The sequence below is a fragment of the Festucalex cinctus genome, chromosome 8 (genome assembly GCF_051991245.1).
Source record: "Festucalex cinctus isolate MCC-2025b chromosome 8, RoL_Fcin_1.0, whole genome shotgun sequence".
NCBI classification, from domain to species: Eukaryota; Metazoa; Chordata; class Actinopteri; order Syngnathiformes; family Syngnathidae; genus Festucalex; species Festucalex cinctus.
The window spans coordinates 6,315,799-6,342,500 of record NC_135418.1 but is presented as its reverse complement, the minus strand read 5'-3'; the positions used below and the strand labels follow the sequence as shown (position 1 = coordinate 6,342,500).

General features: G+C 41.1%; 1 protein-coding gene across 1 annotated transcript in view; it reads left to right on the top strand.

Annotated features, from left to right (window-relative positions):
- The window catches only part of LOC144023470 (dihydropyridine-sensitive L-type skeletal muscle calcium channel subunit alpha-1-like), a 93,067-nt gene that overhangs the window by 16,847 nt on the left and 49,518 nt on the right, over positions 1–26,702 (top strand). The window contains exons 3-12 of the mRNA XM_077528986.1: positions 15,858–15,997; positions 16,257–16,399; positions 17,056–17,208; positions 17,465–17,670; positions 17,789–17,892; positions 17,984–18,129; positions 18,612–18,693; positions 21,830–21,990; positions 22,223–22,448; positions 25,119–25,326. Coding sequence (XP_077385112.1) covers positions 15,858–15,997; positions 16,257–16,399; positions 17,056–17,208; positions 17,465–17,670; positions 17,789–17,892; positions 17,984–18,129; positions 18,612–18,693; positions 21,830–21,990; positions 22,223–22,448; positions 25,119–25,326 — 1,569 coding nt within the window. The remainder of the gene's footprint in view (positions 1–15,857; positions 15,998–16,256; positions 16,400–17,055; positions 17,209–17,464; positions 17,671–17,788; positions 17,893–17,983; positions 18,130–18,611; positions 18,694–21,829; positions 21,991–22,222; positions 22,449–25,118; positions 25,327–26,702) is intronic.

The following is a 26,702-nucleotide window of genomic DNA, read 5'->3' as shown; positions in this document are numbered from 1 at the left end:
TCTGTGTTCTGTGATTCTGGGATCCACTCTCCGGTCGCACCGGAACCTTAATAAAAAAAAAAATATATATATATATATATATATATTCTATCTATACTGTCTCACATAGGCTATTCTTGTCGTGACAACATTTAAAATATTATAAGGTTGGGCCAGAGAGGTGATGTTTTATCAAAAGTTCACTTTAGTAATATTCTCCTGTCAAGTCATAAAGTCGGTTTTATAAATTATCTTTATGCTCACTAGCAAATTATGCAAGTGGGAAAAAAATAAATAAATAAATAAAAATAAACACCGTTCTTTTTTTCATATATCATATGAAAAAAAAATTGTAGCTTACAAAAATTATTTTGGGAAAAAAAAACAGAAGCACATGTTTACAAAGTTAAAACACAAGAGAAAACTTAAAAAAAAAAAACACTTGGGTAAAGAAATAGTAGCTAAATAATAATCCATCCATCCATTTTCTTGACCGCTTATTCCTCACAAGGATCGCGGGGGCTGCTGGCGCCTATTTCAGCTGGCTCTGGGCAGTAGGCAGGGGACGCCCTGGACTGGATGCCAGCCAATTGCAGCTAAATAATAAGGAAAAAACATTATTTAAAAATGTTTACAAGACCCTAATCAAAGGTGTGAAAAAAGCAAACTTTTAAACCTAGTTTTAAAAGAATTTACATTCGGGCTGACTTCACTTCTGTTGGCAGATTATTCCATTTGTGAGCAGCGTAACAGCTAAGTGCAGCTTCACCATGTTTACTTTGAACTCTGGGTTCCACTAATTGACCCAAGTCTGCAGATCTCAGAACCCTACTGGATTTATAATCCGTACAAAAATGACAAGCCCTAAAATCACTGTCACTGTTCATTGGTTAGCATTCGGGACCTCGCCATATGACAGCAGAAACAAAAAAAATGTTTGGCGTTCAGTCTCGCACACCGGGGGTCTTGTCATCTCAAATTCAATATGTCCCTAGCTATCTGTCTTTCAGCATCAATTCTTACAGAACAGCAAAACTGGTGTAAAATTGGATCCACATAGAATCTCTTAAGTACAGCATCCTTACATGACTACATCAATTTCACTATGAATGAGTAGACATCAATTGATTACTGTATGACATATTTATAGAAAGTATTTCACATTTTGGGTCATTTAGGCCTCATATATGTTTATGGTTATTCAACAAAATGTGACTTATTTTATTTTATTACAAAATGCCTAATCTAATTAATACTTATTAGGGTGACGAGGGCCATTAAAATATGTTAAACATTAAAAATCGTATACACCCTGTTTGGTTTGAAAAAAGTCAATGCACGACAAAAGTACAATCATAGCTGGACATTTAAATATAATGTATAAGTACATTTACTTTGATTCAGTAGCATGCAAGGGCAAGTATACAAGGACACCGTTGGGCTCATGTTTTATCCCTGTGAAGGGCAGTGGGATAAGTCAGTCAGTGTGTTATGTATCTAAAATAGACTGGTATCATGCTAGCAGTGTAAAAGAGATTGCATGCCTTCACTGAAATGCGAGAGGCCATTAAAAACATACCAATACAGTGTGGGTTTGTAAATGACATGAAGACATACACAGCATCCAACACAATCGAGATAGGAAAAATAAAACAAATAGGACATAGCAATGCACAATGGAAATGAACTCAAGACGAGAGTAATCCTTAATGTAGTTCAGGGCAAATAATAGTGTATAGTTAGTATAATGTCAACAATATACATATACACATATATATATATATATATATATATATATATATATATATATATATATATATATATATATATATATACATATATATATATGGTTAAGCATTTTCAATTAAAAGAATGCCTGTACTGCATTCAGGGTTGTAACTTTCTTTTTCTTTTATTTGTCATTTTCTAACCTCAATAACAATGTCCATGCTGAAGCTACATGATTATGATAATTATGTGACGCTAGGAATGTAACGATATCCAAACATCACAATACGATATTATCATGATATGAAGGTCACGGTACGATAATTATCACGATATTGTATTGGCGATATTTAAAAAAGATCACAATATTGTAAAAAAGAGAGCTCATACTAAAAAAAAAAAAAGCACAATTGTGCTTTTGTACATAACAGCAATGCATATAAACCACCTACAATCTCGAATAACAATAGTGAGGCACTTACTTGCTAATGCAAGCACACATTGATCGCTTCACAAGCAAATTAGGTTCCCCTTCATCTGACAATTAGCACAGATTTTAAACAAAGAAGGCCAAAACATCCCTAATGAAAATAAAATTGAAAATTTGAAATTGAATAATTGAAATTAAAAACTAGCCACTAGAAAGTATTAGAACTGCACAAATGGAAATCAACCTGACTTTTATAACAAATGTGTTCTTTTTAAATATTGTGAACATGACAACGGCGATATTGTGGCACTTTTAATATCGCAATATCACAATATTGCCCTTATCGTGACGTCCCGATGTGACGCTGGTCCAAAAAAAAAAAAAAAAAAAAAAGGCGGGGGGGATTGTTGTTCCATGCATCCATTTTCTTGACCGCTTATTCCTCACAAGGGTCGCGGGGGGTGCTGGGGCCTATCTCAGCTGGCTCTGGGCAGTAGGCGGGGGACACCCTGGACTGGTTGCCAGCCAATCGCAGAGCACATAGAGACGAACAACCAATCACGCTCACAAGCACACCCAGGGACAATTCGGAGCACCCAATTAACCTGCCATGCACGTCTTTGGAATGTGGGAGGAGACCGGAGTACCCGGAGAAGACGGATTGTTGTTGGGATTGTTTATTTCTCTAAATGGTCTCTGTTGTCATTGCTTACATACCCAGAATTATAGGAACCTCAATGATTATGTTCACATCATTTTTTACACAACAACAGAACATTTTGTACCGCGCAACACGATACATGGTGCTTGTGTAACAAAACAAACACGCAAACTTGCTTCCAAACACCATACTGAGCGCTACACAAAGCGGAAGTGGCAACCCGATACAATCAAGCAAATGCTTATGTGGCTCAAAACTGCTTTCTCGCCAACCAGTCTCTGCTCAAAATGCCCCTCACTCGATCTCTTCCCGGTGATACCAAACGCACGCAGGAAACAAACTGGCTTCCCGTTTAACTACGCAAAGAATAGGAACCTAGCACCACCCATTTAACAACGTTTTTTGTGTGTGTGTGTGTGTTGTTTACTTACCTCTTTTTCACCTGGCTACTAGGGCTGCACAATATATCGAAAAAATATTGATATCGCGATATTGGCCCTTGCAATATGCATATCGCAAATGCATGCATTCGAATTTTATGCTTTTTATATGAATTTGACCAGTCAGATGCTAACTAAAATGTGCATCGCCATACAATAGTTGAAAATTATCAAGACATAATTACAATTAATTAACGAAGATTACATTAAGGTTACTTATTTTGCCACATGAAAAATGTTTTTCTTTCATTAGGTAATAAAAATGTAATTTCTTTCGGTACATGTTAAATATCGCAATAATATTGATATCGCTATGTTCAGCAAGTATATCGCATATCGCATGTTTTTCCAATATCGTGCAGCCCTTCTGGCTACATATGAGTGCTCATGTTAACATCACAAAGTCACAATTGGTGCGTTTCCATTACCCTTTTTCACAAAAATAAAAGCGATATTGTACTATTTCGATAAAGTACAATTTCGAATTGTCGGTGTTTCCATTGAAGAGAGTTTCGCTTCTGAGGCGCAATTCTCGGAATGTCCCGTCTCGCGAGAACTCGCTGTTCTGGAGGAGGTGCTCATGATGTTTACGGTAGACTGGCGCCCGGTGTAGTTATATTACTTTAAAAACACTCACCCCTCATCGGGCGGTTCCGGGCCTTTAGTGTTAGTGTTGTTGTGTATGTCCCTCGGCAGTCGGCAAGCAGTTCTGACACGAAAGCAGTGGCACCGTACTTCCTACTTCCTGTAGTCCTAAAATGTTGTTGTTCCCATGCAGAGATTGGGTAAAAGACGGGTTACAAATTGTTAAAAGTTTCTGATGTTTTCTGGCATCCTCCCTGCTAAATTAACCAGACATGGCAGGACAGGATTTCAAGCTCTCCTCTCCTTCAACTTTTCGAAGGAGTCTCGCTCGATTATACCTCTCTCTCTTTTATGCTCATGACGTGCAGTAGCCGATACAAATCACTTCAGCATGTAAAACTAAAATACAAACTCGAAATTAATAATTCTCAAAACAAATAGTAATTACAAGTATAAAAAAAAAAACACATAAACAACGTGTCACCCCGGGTTTTCACCGGATGCGGTTGCGGTGCGGTTGCGGTGCGGTTGCGGTGCGGTCCGGCGACGCAAGCAATTAGATTCCATTCATTCGAATGGTGCAGTTTACACCGCTTGCGGGTGCGTTGCGTGTCGACTGCGTCTCAGCTGCGGCGTGCCGCAGGCCTTCCGCAAGGATAGACCTATTTTCTATTTTTGCCGGACGCCGCAGCGGTAGGCCTCCGGCAAATGGCAAGCTCGCACAAAACACATCGAGCGGGACAGGAAGACCGACGCAGTTTCAAAATAAATTTCCGGTTACCTTTCAGAATAAAACACTCGCCAGCTCCTATTTCGCAAGCTTTTCAGCAAAACGTGACGTGGGCGTCGCCGGGCCATGTGCTCATTCACGGTTTAGACACCAGCGAACATGGACGAGGAGAGGTTTATATTGGAGGTGGAAAACCACAAAATAATATATGACACGGCACATCCTTTTTATAAGGACAACCAAAAAAAGGATGCTGCATGGAATCTCATAGCAGAAGAAGAAGAAAAGGTTAAATCAAAAGAAGTCCACCTCTCTTTCTACTTCTCTATTGAGCACAGACTTTCTGTATGTTTGTCGTTGTGAAATGCCACATGATCGCGCGCGCGCGGTCCCGCGAGACACGTTGGGAAGTGGGCGGCGACGGAGCTGCCTGACCGCAGCTGTGCGGAGCCGGTGTGGATTGACAAAAAAATTGACCCGTCCGGAGCACGCAGTCAAGACGCACCGCACCGCAACCACACCGCAACCGCATCCGGTGAAAACCCGGGGTTACAGTCCTTACCTCCGTGACCGGGCGGGTGTCACATGACTACTAATGCGCATGTAAGGGAAATCGGTCCAATTAATTATTAAATCAATAATTGTTAATTATTAAATTAATAATCAATTGGCTCATTAATTGAAGGAGACTCAAACTTAATATTTAAATTAAGTTGAGCTTGCCTGCGGAGCACCACATCTCTTTTTTGATAATTTTATCAGGATAACAGATGAGAACCTCGTTGAATCAGTCATTAAAATGAAGGTTGTGCCCTTACTACAATTTTGTGAGTTCTTTGTTCAGCTTAGAGGTCACTATAAATTGATGAAACACACACACAGTAAACCAGGGGTTGAGTTTTGTGCACGTTTATTCTCTAACCTAGGTGGGATAATCTACTTAGAATTTCAAGAAGCAAAACTAACTACTATGATAGGAAATGAAACGAGAACTAAAATAATAAAAAAAATAATCAAAGGAGAAGAAAAGAAGAAAAGAGAAACGGTCTTAACCAAGGTGATAGACTTCTTAAATCAAACCAACATGGGACCCACAATCAACCTAGTTTGCACCAATTTGTACTAGGGCAAAGGCCTGCAAAGTTGCACTTACAGATGGGGTTGGTCTGAGAAGCAGGACCCTGGATGGAGACTCGCCAAGCTCGTTTGAAGAAGGGATGAAGAAGGTTCAGTTCAGGAGAGGGAGAGACAGGTCGTCCGGCTGGCCAACTGAGCGTCACGGGGTCAACCTGCTGGCTGGGACGGGCCCTTTTTGGTTTGAGGCCTAGTGTGCCTGGAAAGGCACCATCCGTTTGAGCCTTGTGCAGGGACCAAAAGCAGCGTGTTTCGCTGCGCCTGTCGCTACACGCGATGGCTTCTGTGCGTTGCCGTGTGCTGGAGGTTAAGCTAGCTGGGCTAGCCCTTTGTCTGGCAGCCGCGCCGATGGAGACCAGGAAGGAGCCAAGGAGCAGCGAAGAAGCGGGAGCCAAAGAGCAGCGGAGAAGAGCAGCGGAAGAGAGAGAGCAGCTCGCAGGGAGCGTGCTTTTAAATTGGGAAGGCGGCGGCCTCCACACCAGGGGGGCCGGTTGAGACCACAGTGGAAAGTTACCAGCTGGGGGAGGTTTTTGGTTGACTAATCAGATTGAATCTGGATCCCATGTGTGTTAAGATTCTAAGGTCAGAATTCAACCAATGCAACACGTACAATTGAATACCTCAAATAAAATGTTACCTAGCTTACACTGTTAAAACGTGCATACACATGAAAGTTTAGTGGAGAATCTGCCACTGCAATGGAACATTTTCATGACATTTCATGGAGTCAACATTTCACAAATGGCAAACATAACATTTCATAATTCATTGTTCTGTTGCAAAATAAGAAAGTCAAGTTTCTAAGAAGGCTTTTACTGTCCTGATTTGTGTGTGTGTGCGCGTGCGCGTGTCAGTCAGAGCATGTGTGGCTGCTTGTGGGGGATGTTCTTGTGTCTTCCCACCCCCCACAGTGGCATGTTCAGGCCACAGGAGCTCAATTCCTTTGGAACTGAGGTTGCAAAAAGTTACAACCGGCCGATAATCGTTACAGATCCTCCCTTTGGCGATGGAAACGTTCTTCGACAGAACGTTTCGGTCGGCACTTCTAGACGTGGCATCGGCAGGTGGACAGGTGAAGCACAACAATGCAGTTACCAGAGTACAAAGTTGGTGCAAACCCACCCCTCCCCTCCCTTTGCTAAAGCTAGACTCGGCAGTTGGCTATGATGTTATCTTTCCCTCTAGGTCTACACTACGTGTCGTGTATAGAGTGGAAGGGGAAAGTAACAGACGCAACAGGAGAAGAACACGAGAGTGAAAAATAGAAGTCCAATAGTTGTCTAGAGGCCTGTGTAGGAATGTCATGTCAATGTGACTGAAAGGGGGCACTTTCGGTTCTTACTATGACTTTAGGTCTTTCTAGGGCAAAAGAAAGCTGTATTAAGGGAGCATGCAGGCCGAGAAGACGTTCTCACAACTGAGCTGTTGATGTATCAAACAGATTAGTGCAGCATGTCAAGTCTCAGCGCGGTCACACCTTGCGTATGAGCGTGCTCTGGTTGGGACACCGGGAAGAAACAAAGTCTTGTGGTTAGGTTGGTTCAGCTTAGCGTGATGCTAGGCAGATTGACGACTAGCGTAGTCCTTTTGTTTGTTTTGTCGGGAGACGGTAGATTGGTAATTTGTTTGCTACGCGTTGTTAGGCAAAAGGAATCTCGGTCGTGACTCGCGTGTTTTACCATTTTCAAGTTAACGGTGTTTGGACTAACAGCGTTAACAGTTAAGGTTCTTATTTTAAATAAGAAGCTAATAAAAGCAGTAGCTAAAAGCACATTTCTTACCAATCGCTTTAGTCGTTTGGGGAGTCTGCTGAAGTTCATTTAAGTCACTGTACACTTTCCAGGAAGTTTGTTTATGCACATGGTGTCATAAGTATGAGTGCAGGTGTGCGAATGGGTGAAGCACAAATTTAATTGGCTATTCAATGGCGTTATGGCGGTTAGGTTTGGCCCTAGCCACTTTAAATATGTCGTTAGCGCATTCATACACAACAGCAGCAAAAATGTGTTAGCCATTAGGCGCCAGGGTGTCTGAAACCACTGTTTGGAAAGGGACCGTTTGGGTCCTGCATCAGTTGGAAAGGCAAATGCACCCATAGGTGCCTGATGGGTGGGAGCTAAAAGCTCCAAGTCATCTTGGATGAACCACAGGAAGAATCAAAGGTGTATCTTGTACCTGCTGATGGTGGTCAACAAAGGTGGGCGAGGTTCGTCCCTCAATTGTAACCAAGGAAGTGAGGTCATGGAGGTTGGACCTGATTGGCTGGTCCAGTCCTGTTGTGATGACCTCCCTTTGACAGCTATGTGTCATGTCATGGGCGTATGATGTCATGACCCCCCCTTCGGCTATGTGGAGCCACGAACGGCAGAGATGTGCGGTCCGCGGAGGAGCAAGAAGAAAGCCCATGACAGGAAGCAAAAGGTGACCCCCAAAAGCGAATGTCTTGGCATGAACAGGTGAGCCGTCGACAGGCGAACGAGGAAGGCACGCGGCGGCGGTGAGCCACACAATGAGCAAAAGCAAGAGAAGAACAATGGACTGCAAGTTCATTGAAATCAGATAAGTGTTGTTGAGCACAAAGGCTGACAACGTGTGGCCCAAAAGAAGTACTGCAGGCGCGAAAGCGGGGGCAGTAAATGGCAGGGCAGTGGTGCGCACCATCTGCATTGCAAGGGTGGGCAGGGTGGGTAACAAATTGCTCAGAAGCAGATTGCAAAGAACAACCACTGTGTTGTTTGGGTTGTTCGATGACAATTTCAAGTGCGATTTCAAGTTCAAAGTCCGCGGTGAAGCTGAATGGTTTGCTTCAAAAGTGAGGACAACGGCCTCAATTTGTGTCATGCGTAGCTCGGAGGTGCAATCCAAGTCGCATTCCGTAAGGTGGCAGAGTTGTACACCCTGAGTGGGATGTTCAACTTGGCCGAGGGGAGAGCTGGTGTTGCGAAGGTGACCTCTTGAGGGCATCTCGGAGACAACAGGCATGGTCCCCCCTTGAGCTGGGTGAGAGTCCTGGTGTGAGTTTTGTACACTCAGAACAGGTTCACAAGAAGGCTCTGTTAGGCTTACCGCATAACAATTGGCAGTTTTGGTCAGCGGTGCTGCTGGCAGAGGCTGCCGCACCTGTGACCAGATTTTGCGTCGGTCGTAATCTATCAGGGGCTTGAAGCGGCCCAGCAGATCTTGACCAATGAGGAGCGGGACTGATTCCACAGCAGACACGTACACAGGGTGGACCAATTTGTGTGGTCCAATCGTCCAGTGTAACGTTGCCATGGAGTCCAGATGGGTGTTAGTCAGTGCAAACGCACCGATCTCCAATGAGCAGTGGTTGAGGCGGAGCATCCGGCCACTGTTCTTCAGCATGGCTTGAAGTTGGTTGAAGAGCGTGTTGGACATTACTGTAATGTCAGCGCCAGGATCAACCAAAGCGTCATAGTCTAATGTTTGTTCAAGTGTCGTCCTCAAATAGAACTTACGCGATGCACCTTTAATCTTGAGGTTACCTAAGAGCTGTTTGAATGGTTGATTCGACTCGGTAACAGGTGCACTGGCAGAAGGCAAAGAAGGTGCTGGATCCAGTTGGACTGAAAGAACGGTGTTGTCCGACACCTCTGGCTCATTGATGGCTGTCGGCTGACTGTCGTTGGACAATTTGCGCAGTCCATCAAGAACTTTTGTCCAGATGTTGCTGTCAATTGAGGAGTCACCTGACGTGGATGGGGGCTCCTGAGGACTATTTGTGCGGGGAGGTTTCTTTTTGCGAGGTTTTGTTTTCGCAAAGGGTTTCTCCCGTTCACAACCACGGCTGGAGCTATGACTCAACCGCGCAGGTGCACTGCGGCCGTACTGGTGCTTCTGATGAGAACCATTTTGAGGCCGTTGTGCAGGATTTGATGGGGAAGCGGCGATGTCATCGTCGCTTTGCTGTGATTCGGACTGTCGTTCGACTTCGTCTGAATCACCTGCAACATGGTAAACAGAGGATTCCACTGATTTAGCAGCGTTTTCGCGTAAAAACACAAAGGCCTTGGATGCAAGTTCACGTAGCTCTAGACTACTTAGCGTGCGAGGACAAGTTGTCACACCCAAGAGGCGGCTTGTGTTTGGGTGGAGGTTGTTCAGAAAGAGTGTTTTGAATTCTACCTGTTCTTCCATGTTGGGTTCGTTACGATGCCCAAAGTATGCCTTGCGCAGGCGACTATAATACAGGCTGGGTGATTCCTTTCGGCCTTGTTTTACTGACCAGGCAGCAAGAAAGCTCATTGCTGATACTGGGCCATCAAATTCACGAGACAATGCGTGACACAGTGCTCGATAATCATTCAAGATGTGGATCGGCTGGCGGTCGATCCAATCACTTACTTCTCGAGTGGACGTCAATTTCATGAGGTAAATCTTGTCTTCCGTTGTTGCCTGTGGGAATCTCCTCAAATGAAAATCAAGGTCTTTGAGGTACACAGAAGTGTTATCAGAGCAATCTTGTTTTGGCTGAAATTTCTGAATGTGCTTGGCAATCGTGTCTAACTCTTTTGTAGACATGCCTGGTTGCGCCACATGATGAGGTGAAGAAGCATCTGCTTGTTGAGCAGGAGAAGTAAGGTTGGCAGCAACTGGAGACGCACAAGAAGGCGTGGCGCCTAGCGGGGGTGCCGAAACAAGAAGTGTGCTTCTTGGTGGAAGCACAGAGACAGGTGAGCTTGCTCCTCTCAGTGACACTGCAGAGGGAGGGGGCCCCCGTGTGTGTTGAGCGGCAATTGGAGAAGTGCTTGCCATGGAGCGAGTGGGAACCGGAAGTGGCACAGGTGGCTGAGAAACAGGTCCAAGATTTGCAGAGGAAGTCTGCAGCACATCAGACAACGTGGCAGCGTCTGAAAAAGGAACAGGTGCGTGCACCACAAGTGGATCAAAATGCAAAGGAGAGTTCACCTGAGACAGGTCCTGAACGGGGACCTCCAAAGCAGTGGTTTGGGACGGTGTCAATGGACACCTGTTGTTACCTTGTGGGACTTGCTGCAATTTCGATTCAGCCTGGGATGACTCGTCATCCCGGCCAGTGTTGAAGGATGGATGCTGCAATCGCCGGAGTTTTTCTTCCATTGCCATCAACTGAGATTTCAAGCGAAACGTCTGCCTTTTTCCTTCAATGCGTTCATTTTTCAAAAGTCTAATCTTTTGAGTTAATTCCGCAATTTCATCATTCGCGAGAGCTAGCAAGTACTTATCAAATTCACGATCAGTTTGGAGATCAATCCAATGGGCTTCAGTGTGCTGATTTGATAGTTCTGCAATGCATTCTTTTAGCTCACGAATTTCAGATGTGGCATTATGCCAATTTTGTTCATGCGTGCGGGCAGTTTGTGTACTCACTTTAAGTTCCTGTGTCAATTTTGTAACTTGGTTTCCCAAGTTCACGCGGTCAGATTCATGCAACCATGCTTCCAACTCTGTTAGCTTGCTGCTAACTTGGGCGTGAATTTGCTGTTCTGCTGTCAGAACGCTTTTCACTTGTTCGAGTTCATGGTCACTCAATTTCCACCTAGCCACTAAATTCACCATTAGTCGGCTGAGGATTTGTGCCATATCTTCGTGGGTTAACGACCCTTGTTGAGCGTCGCAAACGAGTTGCGCAATGTTGGTGTCAAGAATCTCTGCGCTAGCGCTGGCTGTCGCGTTGGCATAGCCTGGAATGAGATTGTTAGTCACGGTCGCAAGGGCATTTTGCAAAGCATCCATGGTTAAAAGTAGCGTTATGATATCAAAGATATGTGTAAGCTCACTTCACTCAATTTGGAAGGACTAATTGTTAGCCAATTAGACAATGCTGAAAATGCTTAAAGATTAGCTTTTTAGGCTCAATTACTTGATTCAAAATGTTTTACCAAAATTATTAAGGCACAGATTAAAGGATGGTATCCAAATATGTTACCAATTATTTTAAATGGCAATGCATTAAATAATTGAGGACCCTCAACAAAGTATTGTGTTAAGCAATTTAGTCTGCGAAATTACTATTAACCACAGCATACATTTGAGGTTACAGGTTTTAGGAAACAAAAGTCTACTAAGGACAGTCACATTAAATTAAAATTACATTTAATTCAATAGAGGTTTCCAAAAGTGCCTAAAAATTGGGTAAACACTTTTACTACAACGAGAAAAGCTATACACTACTAGTTGAGTGTTGCTTTTAATTAAAACAAAATTAAGTACTTGAAAACGGTAGTTAATTATTTAAACAAACTCTTTGGTTAGTCAATAATTAAAGTTATCAAGCGTTTTAATTTTGTTGGCAAAAGTTCCTCGACTGCGGTACCGTGAATAGCCACAGGAGGACGCCGTCGGCGTTTCAAACGCAACGAGGCTCCTGTGTGTAGTATAGAGTCGTACTTTTGTTCGATCAATAAAGTTTTATGACTTTACCGCATAGACAAAACAACTCCGTCGCTCGTAAGTGACACAGAATGTGTCTTAAAACGAGTGTTTAAATACCTTGCACAAGTTTTAAAATCGTAGCACTTGGCAAGCAAAGTTGTTAGCAAGACGCCGCTAACGTAAACTTTGTCAATGAGTGGCACGTCACCGGAAGTTGCGCGTGCGTGTGTCGCCAGCTGTCAATCTGTCAAACACGTTAAATTCACTCCTTACGGATAATCGCGCGTGTTGTTATGCGCGGCACTGACGCCGAATTATCAAGAAGACACTAATAATTATAATTTAAATAAATCAAGGAGCGGAAACCACGGAAACGTTTTAATTCCCACGGGTTTATATCGCGATACTAAGGACTCGCGTCGAGGGGAAAGAGAAAACTACTACTTCCTGTAAGACGGTGTTAATTCATTAAACACGACGGAATTAATGAAGATTAAAAAGTGCAAAACGTACAAAAATATTAACCCTAAACTCAATGTTAACACTTGGTGAAACAGGAGTAGGAAAAATATTATAATGTAACGTTTAAGAGTGGCGAAGACACGTGATGTTAAATTGTCTTAAATCCAGTAAGAATCATAGATTAGGACGGTACAGTAGTAATTTAAATCCCTCGATTAGTTTCAAATCACGGTAACTTAATTATTTAAATTATAAAGTGCTTTGAATGCGATGTTGAAGAAGGCAGACAGTAGGCTCACGGGGGGGAGAGGGGGGCTGCGATGTGTCCCTCTTCACACGTCAGTTGCTAGAAAGCAGGAGTCAACTATACTAGCTGTAGTTTGGCGGCTGGCCGTGTAGCAATATGAGTATTAAGCAAACAGTACACTTTAGTGTTAATCAGATGGAAATCTAATTTCAACAATTTAAGCGAACTGTATAACTAGTTATTCAGTGCTACAATTTGGCAGAGACTGGGCTCTCAGTGGGGGGTCACGTGGAGAGACGTGATCCTCTTGGAGCCACAGTCAAATGAGGAGCGACTTGGAAGTCTGGCCGTTGGGCCCGCCCCTCAAATTAGTTTATTGGTCGACTGGTTTCAAGGGGTGGTTACCTGAATCCCAGTTAAGTTAAGGATACGCCTCCAAAGATGGCGGATCTTAACACGTGTGTTTTACACAAAAGCCTAGCAGTTTTAGCACCATGTGCCTTACGCTAAACCCGACAAAAGGGAGTCAACTTAACACCTTGAGAAGTGTGCTGTGACTCAAATGGTGGTCTGAATGCAGAATTTCGTGCACTAGACTATTTCCTCAGCCTAAAGGCTTGTAACGTAATCAGGTAGCTAAGCTGATTGCGCCACGTGAGGTTTGGAATATATTTTTAACCCAATCAGAATTCGTGACGAGTTAGAAAAAACATTCCCAGGCCTAAAAAGTTTTGCATGCAATAGAAAAAATGTGATCGTTACTCTTCCACTTTTGTGTGTGTAACATTCACATAGTCGACAAATTCATTCTCTTCTCAATAACTAGTCGTTAGACTGTTATTTAGCGCTTCAAATACACTGCTTTTATACAGCGGATTGGCTCTGGCATAAAGTTGTAGTTAGGTTGCTATGGAAACGAGCTGAAATTTTCCCAGAAGAACACGCTGCACTAAGCTGTTTTTGGATTGTTACATGTGTGTGTTTCACAAAATATGTAACATAAATTGGCCTCACCAAAGGGGCACCATTATGTAAGGGAAATCGGTCCAATTAATTATTAAATCAATAATTGTTAATTATTAAATTAATAATCAATTGGCTCATTAATTGAAGGAGACTCAAACTTAATATTTAAATTAAGTTGAGCTTGCCTGCGGAGCACCACATCTCTTTTTTGATAATTTTATCAGGATAACAGATGAGAACCTCGTTGAATCAGTCATTAAAATGAAGGTTGTGCCCTTACTACAATTTTGTGAGTTCTTTGTTCAGCTTAGAGGTCACTATAAATTGATGAAACACACACACAGTAAACCAGGGGTTGAGTTTTGTGCACGTTTATTCTCTAACCTAGGTGGGATAATCTACTTAGAATTTCAAGAAGCAAAACTAACTACTATGATAGGAAATGAAACGAGAACTAAAATAATAAAAAAAATAATCAAAGGAGAAGAAAAGAAGAAAAGAGAAACGGTCTTAACCAAGGTGATAGACTTCTTAAATCAAACCAACATGGGACCCACAATCAACCTAGTTTGCACCAATTTGTACTAGGGCAAAGGCCTGCAAAGTTGCACTTACAGATGGGGTTGGTCTGAGAAGCAGGACCCTGGATGGAGACTCGCCAAGCTCGTTTGAAGAAGGGATGAAGAAGGTTCAGTTCAGGAGAGGGAGAGACAGGTCGTCCGGCTGGCCAACTGAGCGTCACGGGGTCAACCTGCTGGCTGGGACGGGCCCTTTTTGGTTTGAGGCCTAGTGTGCCTGGAAAGGCACCATCCGTTTGAGCCTTGTGCAGGGACCAAAAGCAGCGTGTTTCGCTGCGCCTGTCGCTACACGCGATGGCTTCTGTGCGTTGCCGTGTGCTGGAGGTTAAGCTAGCTGGGCTAGCCCTTTGTCTGGCAGCCGCGCCGATGGAGACCAGGAAGGAGCCAAGGAGCAGCGAAGAAGCGGGAGCCAAAGAGCAGCGGAGAAGAGCAGCGGAAGAGAGAGAGCAGCTCGCAGGGAGCGTGCTTTTAAATTGGGAAGGCGGCGGCCTCCACACCAGGGGGGCCGGTTGAGACCACAGTGGAAAGTTACCAGCTGGGGGAGGTTTTTGGTTGACTAATCAGATTGAATCTGGATCCCATGTGTGTTAAGATTCTAAGGTCAGAATTCAACCAATGCAACACGTACAATTGAATACCTCAAATAAAATGTTACCTAGCTTACACTGTTAAAACGTGCATACACATGAAAGTTTAGTGGAGAATCTGCCACTGCAATGGAACATTTTCATGACATTTCATGGAGTCAACATTTCACAAATGGCAAACATAACATTTCATAATTCATTGTTCTGTTGCAAAATAAGAAAGTCAAGTTTCTAAGAAGGCTTTTACTGTCCTGATTTGTGTGTGTGTGCGCGTGCGCGTGTCAGTCAGAGCATGTGTGGCTGCTTGTGGGGGATGTTCTTGTGTCTTCCCACCCCCCACAGTGGCATGTTCAGGCCACAGGAGCTCAATTCCTTTGGAACTGAGGTTGCAAAAAGTTACAACCGGCCGATAATCGTTACACGCAAAATGTGTTTCCATTACACTTTTGCGAAATACTTCTTTTTCGATACGTCTCAAAAACCACCTCATGTGAGCGCAAATTTTTTTTTGTGATATTTAAGAGTTTTTTCGCAAATCCGGTGTTTCCATTACCAGCTTACTTTTGCGAAACATGCCTTTTGCGCAAAACTGAGGGTAATGGAAACGCACCTATTGTTATCTAAAACCAAGTTTGTGTATAATATGTGGTGTGCGGTGAACTACAATTGTCAACGTTGTGACAAGAAGTAGATGTATGCCCTGCTCGCTAATGGCTAACATGACTAGCAAAATAGATTGATCACAAAGAGTACATAACCAATACATGTCTGAAATTCCTGAAGATGTTTTAAAGTTGAACTTTTGTTTTGCGTTGATCAAGCTAATAGAGCTGAACTGATTGAATAACAATATGGATAGATATCTAGTCTTTAACAGACACAACAATACTTTGAGTTTGAGGATGTGGTTGTTTTGAGGTATGCATCACTTTACTATGTCGTGGTTGTTGTCTTGCAGGAAAGCCTGGAATACATTTTCCTCATCATCTTCTCTGTAGAATGTTTCCTGAAGATAATTGCCTATGGATTTCTTTTTCATGCAGATGCTTATTTAAGAAACTGCTGGAATATTTTAGACTTTGTTTGTGTATCAGTTGGGTAAGTTGGTATTTTTCCTGGGTCTACTTACATCAATCTGAATAGAATCTTATGGATTTTTATATTTTTAAAATGTTCTTCCAATGTTGATTATTTTGTTTGAAAACTGTGATGTAGAATATAACTTAATTAGGAGAATTGTGCTTTTTATTTAGAAGGCTTTCACTGCATAGTTTTTAGTGTATCAAAATTATTCCTTGACATTCCAATTGTTAACACGGTATAAATGTATTTCACCTCACATTTGTTGCTATTTCAGACTCTTTACTGTGGCTGTGGATGCTATAAATCATATCAGTGGAGTGGAGCCTGTAGTGGGAGAAAAAGGTGGTGGTTTTGATATGAAAGCTCTGAGGGCTTTTAGAGTCCTTCGACCACTTAGGCTTGTGTCTGGAGTCCCAAGTAAGCTAACACACTGTCAGAACAGATTGTTTTTGCAGTCACAATACCACCAGAAAACGTTTTTTTCAATACCACCAGAAAACAAGATTTTTAACCAACACATCTGAAACGTGAAATTCCTTTAAGCAGCGTACTTATCAGGTCCAATTCTTGGTTTTCTTGACGATGGCATATAGTGGAGCAGTAGTTGAATTTATATACAGTGGTCCCTCGCTACTTCACGGTTCACTTATTGCGGATTCACTATATCACGCCATTGTATTCTGGTCCAAAATTCATACATTACGGGGTTTATCTTGGGTTGTACCTCACTATTTCGTGGGTTTTTCAGAGATTATGCACTACATGAGTGAGTAATCCAATTATATTAAATAGGTGTGAATAATGTAATTTGTGTGTAGTTTGGCATAAGTGGTTTGATGCTTCTAGTGTCCAAAGTTTTTTTGTTTTTTTTTTATTTATTTTCTTCGTTTCCTTTTTTACTTGCCACAAGGTTTTCTGTACACGATTCTTAAGAAATTAGCTAAAGACCAAACTCACCCACTAATCCCACACCTTGCACAGCCCTAAAGATAAAAGTGTTATAGAAAATGGATTGATGACTTTTTGTCTGTACAGCAAAATTAGTTGATTGTAAAATGCATTTTGTTCCTCAGGCCTGCAAGTGGTCATGAACTCCATCCTGAAGTCCATGCTGCCCTTGTTTCACATAACCCTACTGGTCTTTTTCATGGTTACCATCTACTCTATAATGGCTCTTGAGCTATTCAAATGTAAAATGCACAAAACCTGCTACTACACAGGAACTGGTATGTTGTGTTGTTGTTGTTGTTTTTTTTTGTTTGATTTTACATTGCGAACATAGAAAAAAAAAACTACCTGTGACAACAGAGCTTTTGAATGTGCATAACATGCATATACTGTACTTAGCTGTATAGGTATGCTCGGACTATTGCTTTTATAAAGGAAATGATAATGTATAGAATGCCAGCTACTTTGACAAAGCGTTTATTACAAATGAAAGTACTGACCTACAGTAAATCCTACTCTCTTATCTATACTCAGACATCATTGCTACAGTGGAGAATGAAAAGCCTGCCCCATGTGCCCAAGCAGGGAATGGCCGTCGTTGCTCCATCAATGGGACAGAGTGTCGAGACGGCTGGCCTGGCCCAAACCATGGCATCACTCACTTTGACAACTTGGGATTTTCCATGCTGACTGTGTACCAATGTATCACTACGCAGGGGTGGACTGATGTCCTATACTGGGTAACATATTATGGCCTTAAAGAAGACTAGTCTGATGTTGTAGTGTGTATACTCTGTTCCATTTTTGTCTCAAATATGACACAAAGCAGGGATATGTAACATAAACACCAATAAACAGGTGAATGATGCGACTGGTATGGAATGGCCCTGGATCTTTTTCACCACACTCATCCTGGTCGGTTCTTACTTTGTGCTAAATTTGGTCCTTGGTGTACTTAGCGGGTAGGAACACATTTTTTACCCATTAAGTTTTTTAATTATTGAACAGTAATTTAGTATGTAATGATTTGTCTGGTCTTCTTTATCACTATAGTGAGTTCACCAAGGAACGAGAGAAGGCCAAGTCCCGAGGTGAGTTTCAGAAGCTGAGGGAGACCCAGCAGCTGGATGAGGACCTTAAAGGTTATATGGAGTGGATCACCCAGGCTGAAGTCATGGATAATGACCATGAAGGACAGTGTAAGGCCCACAAAACAAAGCCCAATAATTGAATACTGTAAATAAACATATAATGAACATATACCAAACTTCAAAATAAAATAAAACACCAGTTTTGGGCAAACTACTTTGAAAATTTGTAGTGAGCTAAACTACAATTTTGTACTACATTAAAGCCGCATTGCATATAGCTTCTTCGGAGTTGTTGCTTTGATATGACGAAGTCCAGGGATCGATAAATAAAATTTGGAGGCAAGGCAATTCTGGTTGGCAAGGGAATTCTCAGGGCAAAGTATTTTGTACATTTAAGCTGCATTGAATATATTTGGTTTGTGAATGTATCCATTTACAAATACAAAAACAATAAAAAAATATATATATACAAATACATATATAGTATATTTTACACTCAGAAAGGAAGTTAATAGCACTTGATTAAATTGAGGCCATACCTAGTGGTCACAGTAACTAACTACACTAACTGTATGCATTATGCTATTCAGGTTTGCTCCCCGCTGAAAATGGAGGATCAGAGGCAGGAAGTGTCGGTAAAATGGATACAATGCAGTTGATAATGTATTACTAGTAAGTTTTGTTTTGATTTTAATTCCCATCAGTGGCGGCTGGTGGGCTTTTCTCCAGGATAAGCACCATATATATATATATATATATATATATATATATATATATATATATATATACATGTATATGTATATTGTGTATATACATTACAGGCCAAAAGGTTGGACACCCCTTCTCATGCAATGCATTTTTATTTTTTTTTCATGACTATTGACATTGTACATTCTCACTGAAGGCATCAAAACTATGAATGAACACGTGGACCAAGCAATGTAAACCTGTTAAAACGTATGACTTAATAAAATGTGTCTATTTCATGCTAAACAAGAGTCATACTGAGACGATACATTACCAGTATTTTCATCATCCATAAATCAATTACATGTATACCTGTTCTTATACAAGTGGGCTCACCCAGCCTGTGAAGCCTACTGTGCATGTCACACCTTTATCAGGTGGAATGGCTCAGTGGTAGATTGGTCCTCTCCATCGATCCTCACCCCTGTGACCATGTTGAAGTGTTCTTGAGCAAGATAGTGAACCTTGATTTTCTCCCAGTGGCCCTGGCAGCAGCAGGCCACTGGTGTGCGTGAATGTGTGTGTGAATGGGTAAATTTGAGGCATTTGGACACCATATGGTGTAGATCGGGGTGTCAAACTCATATTAGCTCAGGGGCCGCATGGAGGAAAATATATTACCAAGTGGGCCGGATCGGTAAAATAAATTTTGCCGTCAATTATACGCAGATTTTCGCTATTTGTGGGCTCGCCCTAAATTATGGAGCTCAACTGTAATCATACTGTTCCAAAACATAACATGAATGCAAATGTAACGCGGCAACACTTTGACGGTATGTGTTCTGGACGTGTTAAATCTACCTTTTTTGCATATATATTGTTCCCAGAATGCATTGTGTGGCACAGTTAACGCATTCACTCGCCATTTTCACTGAAGCAACCCCCTTTGCTCCCGGCTGTTTTCCTGGATTTTGACTGATTTTTGCAAGGCCCACAGAATATTGTGTTCTATTGTTATAAAAACATGGAACCTACCAAAAGAATGATTAGCATCTCTTATTTCATCAGGAAAAAAAAAGTACATTTTTATCTGTTTACTTTTTGCAGCAATTAGCATTACAATATAGCTAAGTTTTATCATGATTCACAAATCTGTTTAAAACTGTGGGGGAAACAGGGACCTTGTTGAACTCTTATACTCCGCTGCCACCTGCTGGTCGTTTTTGTAATAACTACCATTGCTTCAACAGTTCTCTTAAGTTCAGAGGCTGCATCAAAGCCTTTTCTGTATGCTCAAGCAAACAAACAAAAACCGTCTAAATACATCATTGGAACACTTAATATTTAAAATAGAACGTATTTATAGTTTTTGGGGAGCAAATGACTTAATATTATAAGGATGTTAATCCTTGTCATATCTATAGTGTTACTAGTAATTAATTTGTCATATTTAACATGTTTATGTCGGTCTATGATTTAAAAAATAAATAAATAAATAAATACATAAATAAATAAATAAACAAACAAACCGTAACTTTAAGCTGTGTGTAAAATAATGACACCCAGGACGATTCTCCGTACAAGCTGCATTGCTCATCTGAGGACTGCTTGTGAAATTATAAATTTATGTTTTGATTGTGGCCAGCTGATTAATTGGTCTGACATTACAAATAATTTTTTACTTTACAAAATCATCTCGCGGGCCGGGCGAAACCCCATTGCGGGCCTGATCCGGCCCGCGGGCCGTATGTTTGACACCACTGGTATAGATAAAAGCGCTATATAAAGCAGTCTAGTTACCATTTTAATGAGTCTATGAGAAAACGTCTTACTGGCCAAAATTGGAAGTGCATAAATACATTTTACTCATTAACAGTATGCTATTTTAACCCTTAATATAACCATATATTTTAAAGTATTCTTGGTATATTTCATTTTTAATTTAAATTTTATTTTATTCACTCAGCTGAGTGGTATGGGGGTGCCCTGGCACTGTCTTATTAGGGTTGCCAACTGTCCTGATTACCCGGGATGCCCCATATTTGGGCTAAATTGTTATGTCCCGTATGGGACCTCAAAAGTACCGTAAAATAATTCTCACAAAATGCAGCAAACGGCATTTTTGCCATTTTTGGACCACGGCTGCTCCCGTAGGTTGACAAGTGACAAGGAAGTTGCTTGTAGCAAATAAAATGAGTCGCTGGGTGTGACGTTATGTCGAGATCTTGCAAGGTAAGAGTGGCAACTAGAGAGCGAGAGAGGCACTTCCTGGTTTCGTCACAGCTTTATGTCGCCTCCACTCTAAATGCCGATCTTAATACGTCGGCTGCGAACGTATCAGCAGGAGCGATACAAGATGTATTCTCGTACTCTTTAAGAACAAATACTGCGAGAATTTAGCTTGCTGGCAAGTTTCGCAATTAGCGCTCAACACAGCAAACCACACTCTGCAGGTCCTAGATCAGCTAAAACGGCAATGTCACTAAGCACGGCACCTGTCAGCCAATCACAGGCATCAGGCATCGTCACGTGCATTTGTTGTAGCGGTTTATACTGCACAAGTGGCTTAAAAGTAATAATAATAATAATAATAATCATAATAATCATAATAATAATAGTAATAATAATAATAATAATAATAATAATAATAATAATAATAATGTCTAGTGTTGTCCGGTCGGTTAGGATGAGAGAATGGATAAACCTGTAAGAAAGAAGAGACTGTGCTGTTACACCAAGTATCCTTGGAAAAAGTAAATTTGGTGAGTCATGCTCCTCTTTTTCATTTGATTATTTTTTTTTTTGCCCGTTTTTTTTTAAGGAAAGAGACAAATTGTGGTTTCTTTGAGGTTTTGTATGAGGTTACATAATGATGGCCTGCAGTAAGGATTAAAGGGAATGTACAAACTTTGTGCATTTCGAATCTAATCAGAATATAAACTGATTTGAGCTGTCCCTTATTTCGGGATGAGAAAGTTGGCAACCCTACTATCTATTGAGCAGCCGCCACTGATTTCATACCTGATTTATTTATTTATTTTTTATTTTTTTAACTCATTTACATTACAATTAAGTAAGAATTTCTCTAAATACGGTCTCTTTCTCCTTCCCATTTGCACAGTAAACTGGCTCGCAAGTGGAATCGCTGGTTACGCCGTAAATGCCGGGTGTACGTGAAGTCCAAACTTTTCTACTGGTGGGTGATTATGCTCGTCTTCTTTAATACGCTAGCTATTGCAACAGAACATCATAAGCAGTCTGAAAGGCTCTCAAACTGGCAAGGTAAGACCGCTACTTCCCAAATATTTCTGTATGCAGACAATGTGACAATGCAGACAATGTGTTTTTTCCAAAAAATAAATGTTTTTATTGTTGATTTAGATTAGATTAATTTAAACTATGGATTTTAGCCCAAATATCTAATTGATTAACTCTTGTCATTCTTGTCTTGTAATTTTTTCCCCCTTGGGCATTGCCCGATACTGTGGGCTGAAATGACATCCACAATGATCAGACAACGCCAACAATCTACTGCTGGCCATGTTTTCCCTGGAGATGTTTATGAAGATGTACGCTCTTGGCTTGTCTTCATACTTCATGTCACTCTTCAATCGCTTTGACTGCTTTGTCGTGACCACTGGCATTATGGAGCTCATCCTCGTACAAATGAACATTATGTCAGTCATGGGCATCTCAGTGTTGCGCTGCATACGTCTACTACGCTTGCTCAAAGTCACCAGGTAAATTATGTACAGTACTTGCGATTAAGTCATTTTCACTTCACACTTTCACTTCACTGAAGTTATTTCACATTTTCCACATTCCATTAACCTTGCAATAGCCACTCCACAGTAATTTCGTCGGGAAAAGGTGGGATATTCTGGACAATAATTCGAGCTGATTGGACGATGCGACATTCTACACCAGGGGTGTCCAAACCTTTTCACTTTTCATTTGAGGGCCACATACAGAAAATCAGCAGGACGCAAGGGCCACATAATGTTATGAAGAGAAATTGTGTTTAGTCCGAAAAATTGTGCAAATAAAATTTATTTGTGCTTTTGCATATTTAGAAAAATGCTACAGTATATAAACCAATTTATTTGTAATACGGCAGTAGGGTTATTATAGTTTTGGAATTTTTCATTTTAGTTAGGTTTTTTTTTTAAATTCGTTTTCAGGGTGGTTCTGGGTTTTTATTAGTTTAGTTCTTTCAAAAATGCTTAGTTTTAGTTTAGTTTGTTAGTTTCAGTATTAGTGTTAGTTTCTTTTCTTTTTTTCTTTTTTTTATGTGTATTACTTGTGCGCAATATTTAAAAAAACACCATGGGAACAACGTCATCTGAAGGTGCTTTTCTATTGGCTGCTGCTAGATGACGTCACTTCTTTGTGACATACTTTCAAACATCATTATTCTGGTTTATATCAAAATAAATCTACTAAAAGTCACATTTAAAATTATCCCCAAAGGCTCATGCATTAAATTAATTATCAAAGACTAAAACGAATGACATGTTTGCTATAATTATAGTTAGTTTTAGTTTTGTAAACATAAAATGTAATTTCAGTTAGTTTTCGTTTTTTAAAAAGCATTTTCGCTTGTATTTTATTTCGGTAACAATATTGGGTTTTTTTTTTATTTTAGTTTTAGTTTTTTCATTAGTTTTAGTTAACTAAAATAACCTTCAATGGCACCTGTTTTTCAATACCCTCCCTTCTTATTTTGACTATCTCCAAACATTTTTGTTTTGTTTATTTTATTTGAACGGAGTTAAATGCCATTTTTAGCATACGGCGCGGGCCCCTGAAAAATGGACGGCGGGCTGCAAATGGCCCCCGGGCCGTAGTTTGGACACCCCTGTTCTACACGTTTGTTTTAACCAACCATGGCCACGGGTGAACATTTCAAAATGTCACCTCCGTTCATGTCGAAGGGGGGGAGGGAAGCACAAACAGCTTACCAGCTAAAAATGCACGAAGTGCCCCTCGCTGTTCAACATTCAGTAAGGAAACGGTGAGTAATTCTGCGAGAACAGAATTAATTGCAGCGTCCATTCGTCCATTTTAGGTTTGTTTGTTAGCTCCGGCGTCTGCGCCGGTTTCATGGTTTTGTCACATGTGCATATCCCGCCCCCAAACACAATGTCGCTCTGTGGTTGGTCTGAACCAGCTATCTGCGGGAGCGGTACAAGATGTATTCTCCGGAATTTGTGAACTCACAAATACCGCAAAGATTCATCTTGCAAGAGCAAGGTTAACATTCCAGTACTACTCTTCAAGTTTTTAGATGATTGCAAAGGCATTAGTCCTTTTGGACATGCACATGATAGCTCAGTGGACGAGTGGTAGAGTGTCTGCCCTGAGACTGGGAGGTTGTGGGTTAAATCCTTGGTTGGGTCATACTGAAGACTATAAAAAATGGTCTCCCTGCTTGGAACTTGGTGTTATGGGTTGTCATTGGGGGGTTAGATATGATCCCTGAACGGAACCCTTGCTGCTGCTCCCCCCCTCAGTGAATGGGTCAAATGCGGAGAATGAATTTCATCCCACTTACACGGGTGTGACAATCAGTGGTAGTTTAAGTGACAGCAAAGTCATTTACTTGTAGTCAATTTAATTTGTGTCATGTCAATTAAAATATTTGAATATATTTAATCGTGCTGGTCATAGATTTTTTTAAAATCTAGATTAATATCACTCTAATTTTATAGTTAATCTAGATCAATCTATCTTAAAATGCTTCATTTGACGAATGAATAATATAACTGACTGATGAAAGTACAAGTATTTTACTTTGATGACGACCAATAAAGTTAGGCAAGAATATATAGTACATACAGTCTTAATTAACAATATCAATCAAATATGTCTGACATGGCATAAGGCAATGAAACCAGTGCAGGGCTCGACTGACCAGAAAAAAAAAAAAAAAAAAAACGGACCGGGCATGACTTAACTCGACCCAACTTAACTCCTGACCGTACCTGGCTACCACGCAGCTCTGCCACTGATGTTGACTGGTTCAGATTGCCATCTATATTATAAATAGAATAATAAGTTGCTTCCTTTGAATCACAGGTGGCAAGAACCGGACCTCGAGAGCCGCAGTCCTGCAGGTTTTGGATATTTCCCTTCTTCAACACAGCTGATTCATGATCAGCTCATCAGCAAGCTCTGAAGAAGCCTGATAACAAGCCTGTTAATTGGAATCAGCTGCACTTTAGAGTAGTTAAATCTATAAAACCTACAGGACTCCGGCCCTCGAGGACCTCAGTTTGCCACCCCTGCTCTAAATTGTGGGCTGGTCTGTTGGGGTGAAATTGAGGAAAATTAATACAATACAATGAACGTTCTAAGTGACTGCTTCCACCTGAATAACTGTGTTGTTGATCTGTGCTTGCATTCTTTAGATACTGGACCTCGCTCAGTAATCTGGTGGCTTCCCTCTTGAACTCAGTCCGTTCCATTGCCTGCTTGCTGCTACTGCTCTTCCTCTTTATTGTCATCTTCTCCCTGCTGGGTATGCAGGTGTTTGGAGGAAAGTTCAACTTTTCGGACCAACCTAAACCGCGCAGCACTTTTGACAGCTTCCCTCAAGCCCTGATAACTGTTTTCCAGGTACAGGAAGAATAGGTTATTTTCCATTTTTGCACTTAGCTTTTTGTAGGCTTTATGAGTGAGCATGCAGCATTTACAAACAACACGTCCTGTCTGTCATATGAAATGAGTTGCGTTCTGGCAGTGCAAAATAATTATCCACTTAAAACTACCAATTATCAGACATGCCCTTCACTTCAGATCACAACGCCAAACAGAGCAAAGAGAAAGAATGAAGAGACTTAACAATGGGAGTAATATGGGCTCTCCTCGAGACAGGCGAACAGACTGTTACAATAGTCCAACCGTGAAGAAATAAACACATGGATAATTGACTCCAACTCATCCTGTGAAACCATCTGTCTCAGTTCAGAGATGTTCCGCAGCTGAAAAAAACAGTTACTAATTAATTTATTAAAGGTGTATTCAAGGATCTTTTGTCGCTGCGTCTTCCAGGTGGATCATCTTAACGATTGTTTCTCAATCCCGTAACGACGTCGTAAACAACCAGGACCAATAAATAATAATCACAGAATTATCACGAATTTAATCCATACTTCAAACATCCAAGATGTAGGGGAAGCAGCTAGTGTAAATAAATTCGATTCCCAGTCCTTCTTGTACAGTATGTGAAGCGAATGCAAAGGTTTCTGTATGAGAAAAAAAAGACAAAAAAAAAACAGCCCTCCCAATGAGCCGTATATTTGTTTTGACTGCCAACAACATAGATTCATGAATGAGTCATGTATCCGACTATCAGAGTCAGCTAGCTAGTTAGCATGCCTAAGCAATGCTGAGTGAGTGATTACGCTAATTTTAATGGTTAGAACAAAGCACCGGATAAACGATAGAAGGGTTGCTTTTCGATAAATGTAAGATATAACTAAAATAGAAAACTACGAGAAAAAAAAAGAAGAAGAAAAAAAGCAGTATTTACATCGATGATGTACTGTGTGAGCCCGGAAAAGTCAGACGGACATTGTCACACCTTTTTTATTTTTTTTATTTTTTTTTTAACATTTTAATTGTACAGAACATAATCCATCGGAGGCATTCATTGCACACAAAACAGTTGACAAGCAATGATTTTTAAAGGGCAAGGCAACCCAAAATGTTCTTGACAATAATAGTTCTATAAGCAGCCCCACCAGTGTAAACACGGCATTCTGATTAATTTTGTGTTCATTGTATATGAATTAAGCATCAAAAGCCACCAGTTTTTTACCCATTTCAAGGCGGCCATTTTGCCACCCGACCGAAAACCGAAAACGACACCCCAACTGCTCAAGGCGGACATTGTCACACCCCCAGTCCCATCTGACCAGTGAACGTTGTCGCAGCGACTTCCAAGCTGACCAATGAAAAGGCTTCTATCATCGGTTGAGGAGGACCCCGCC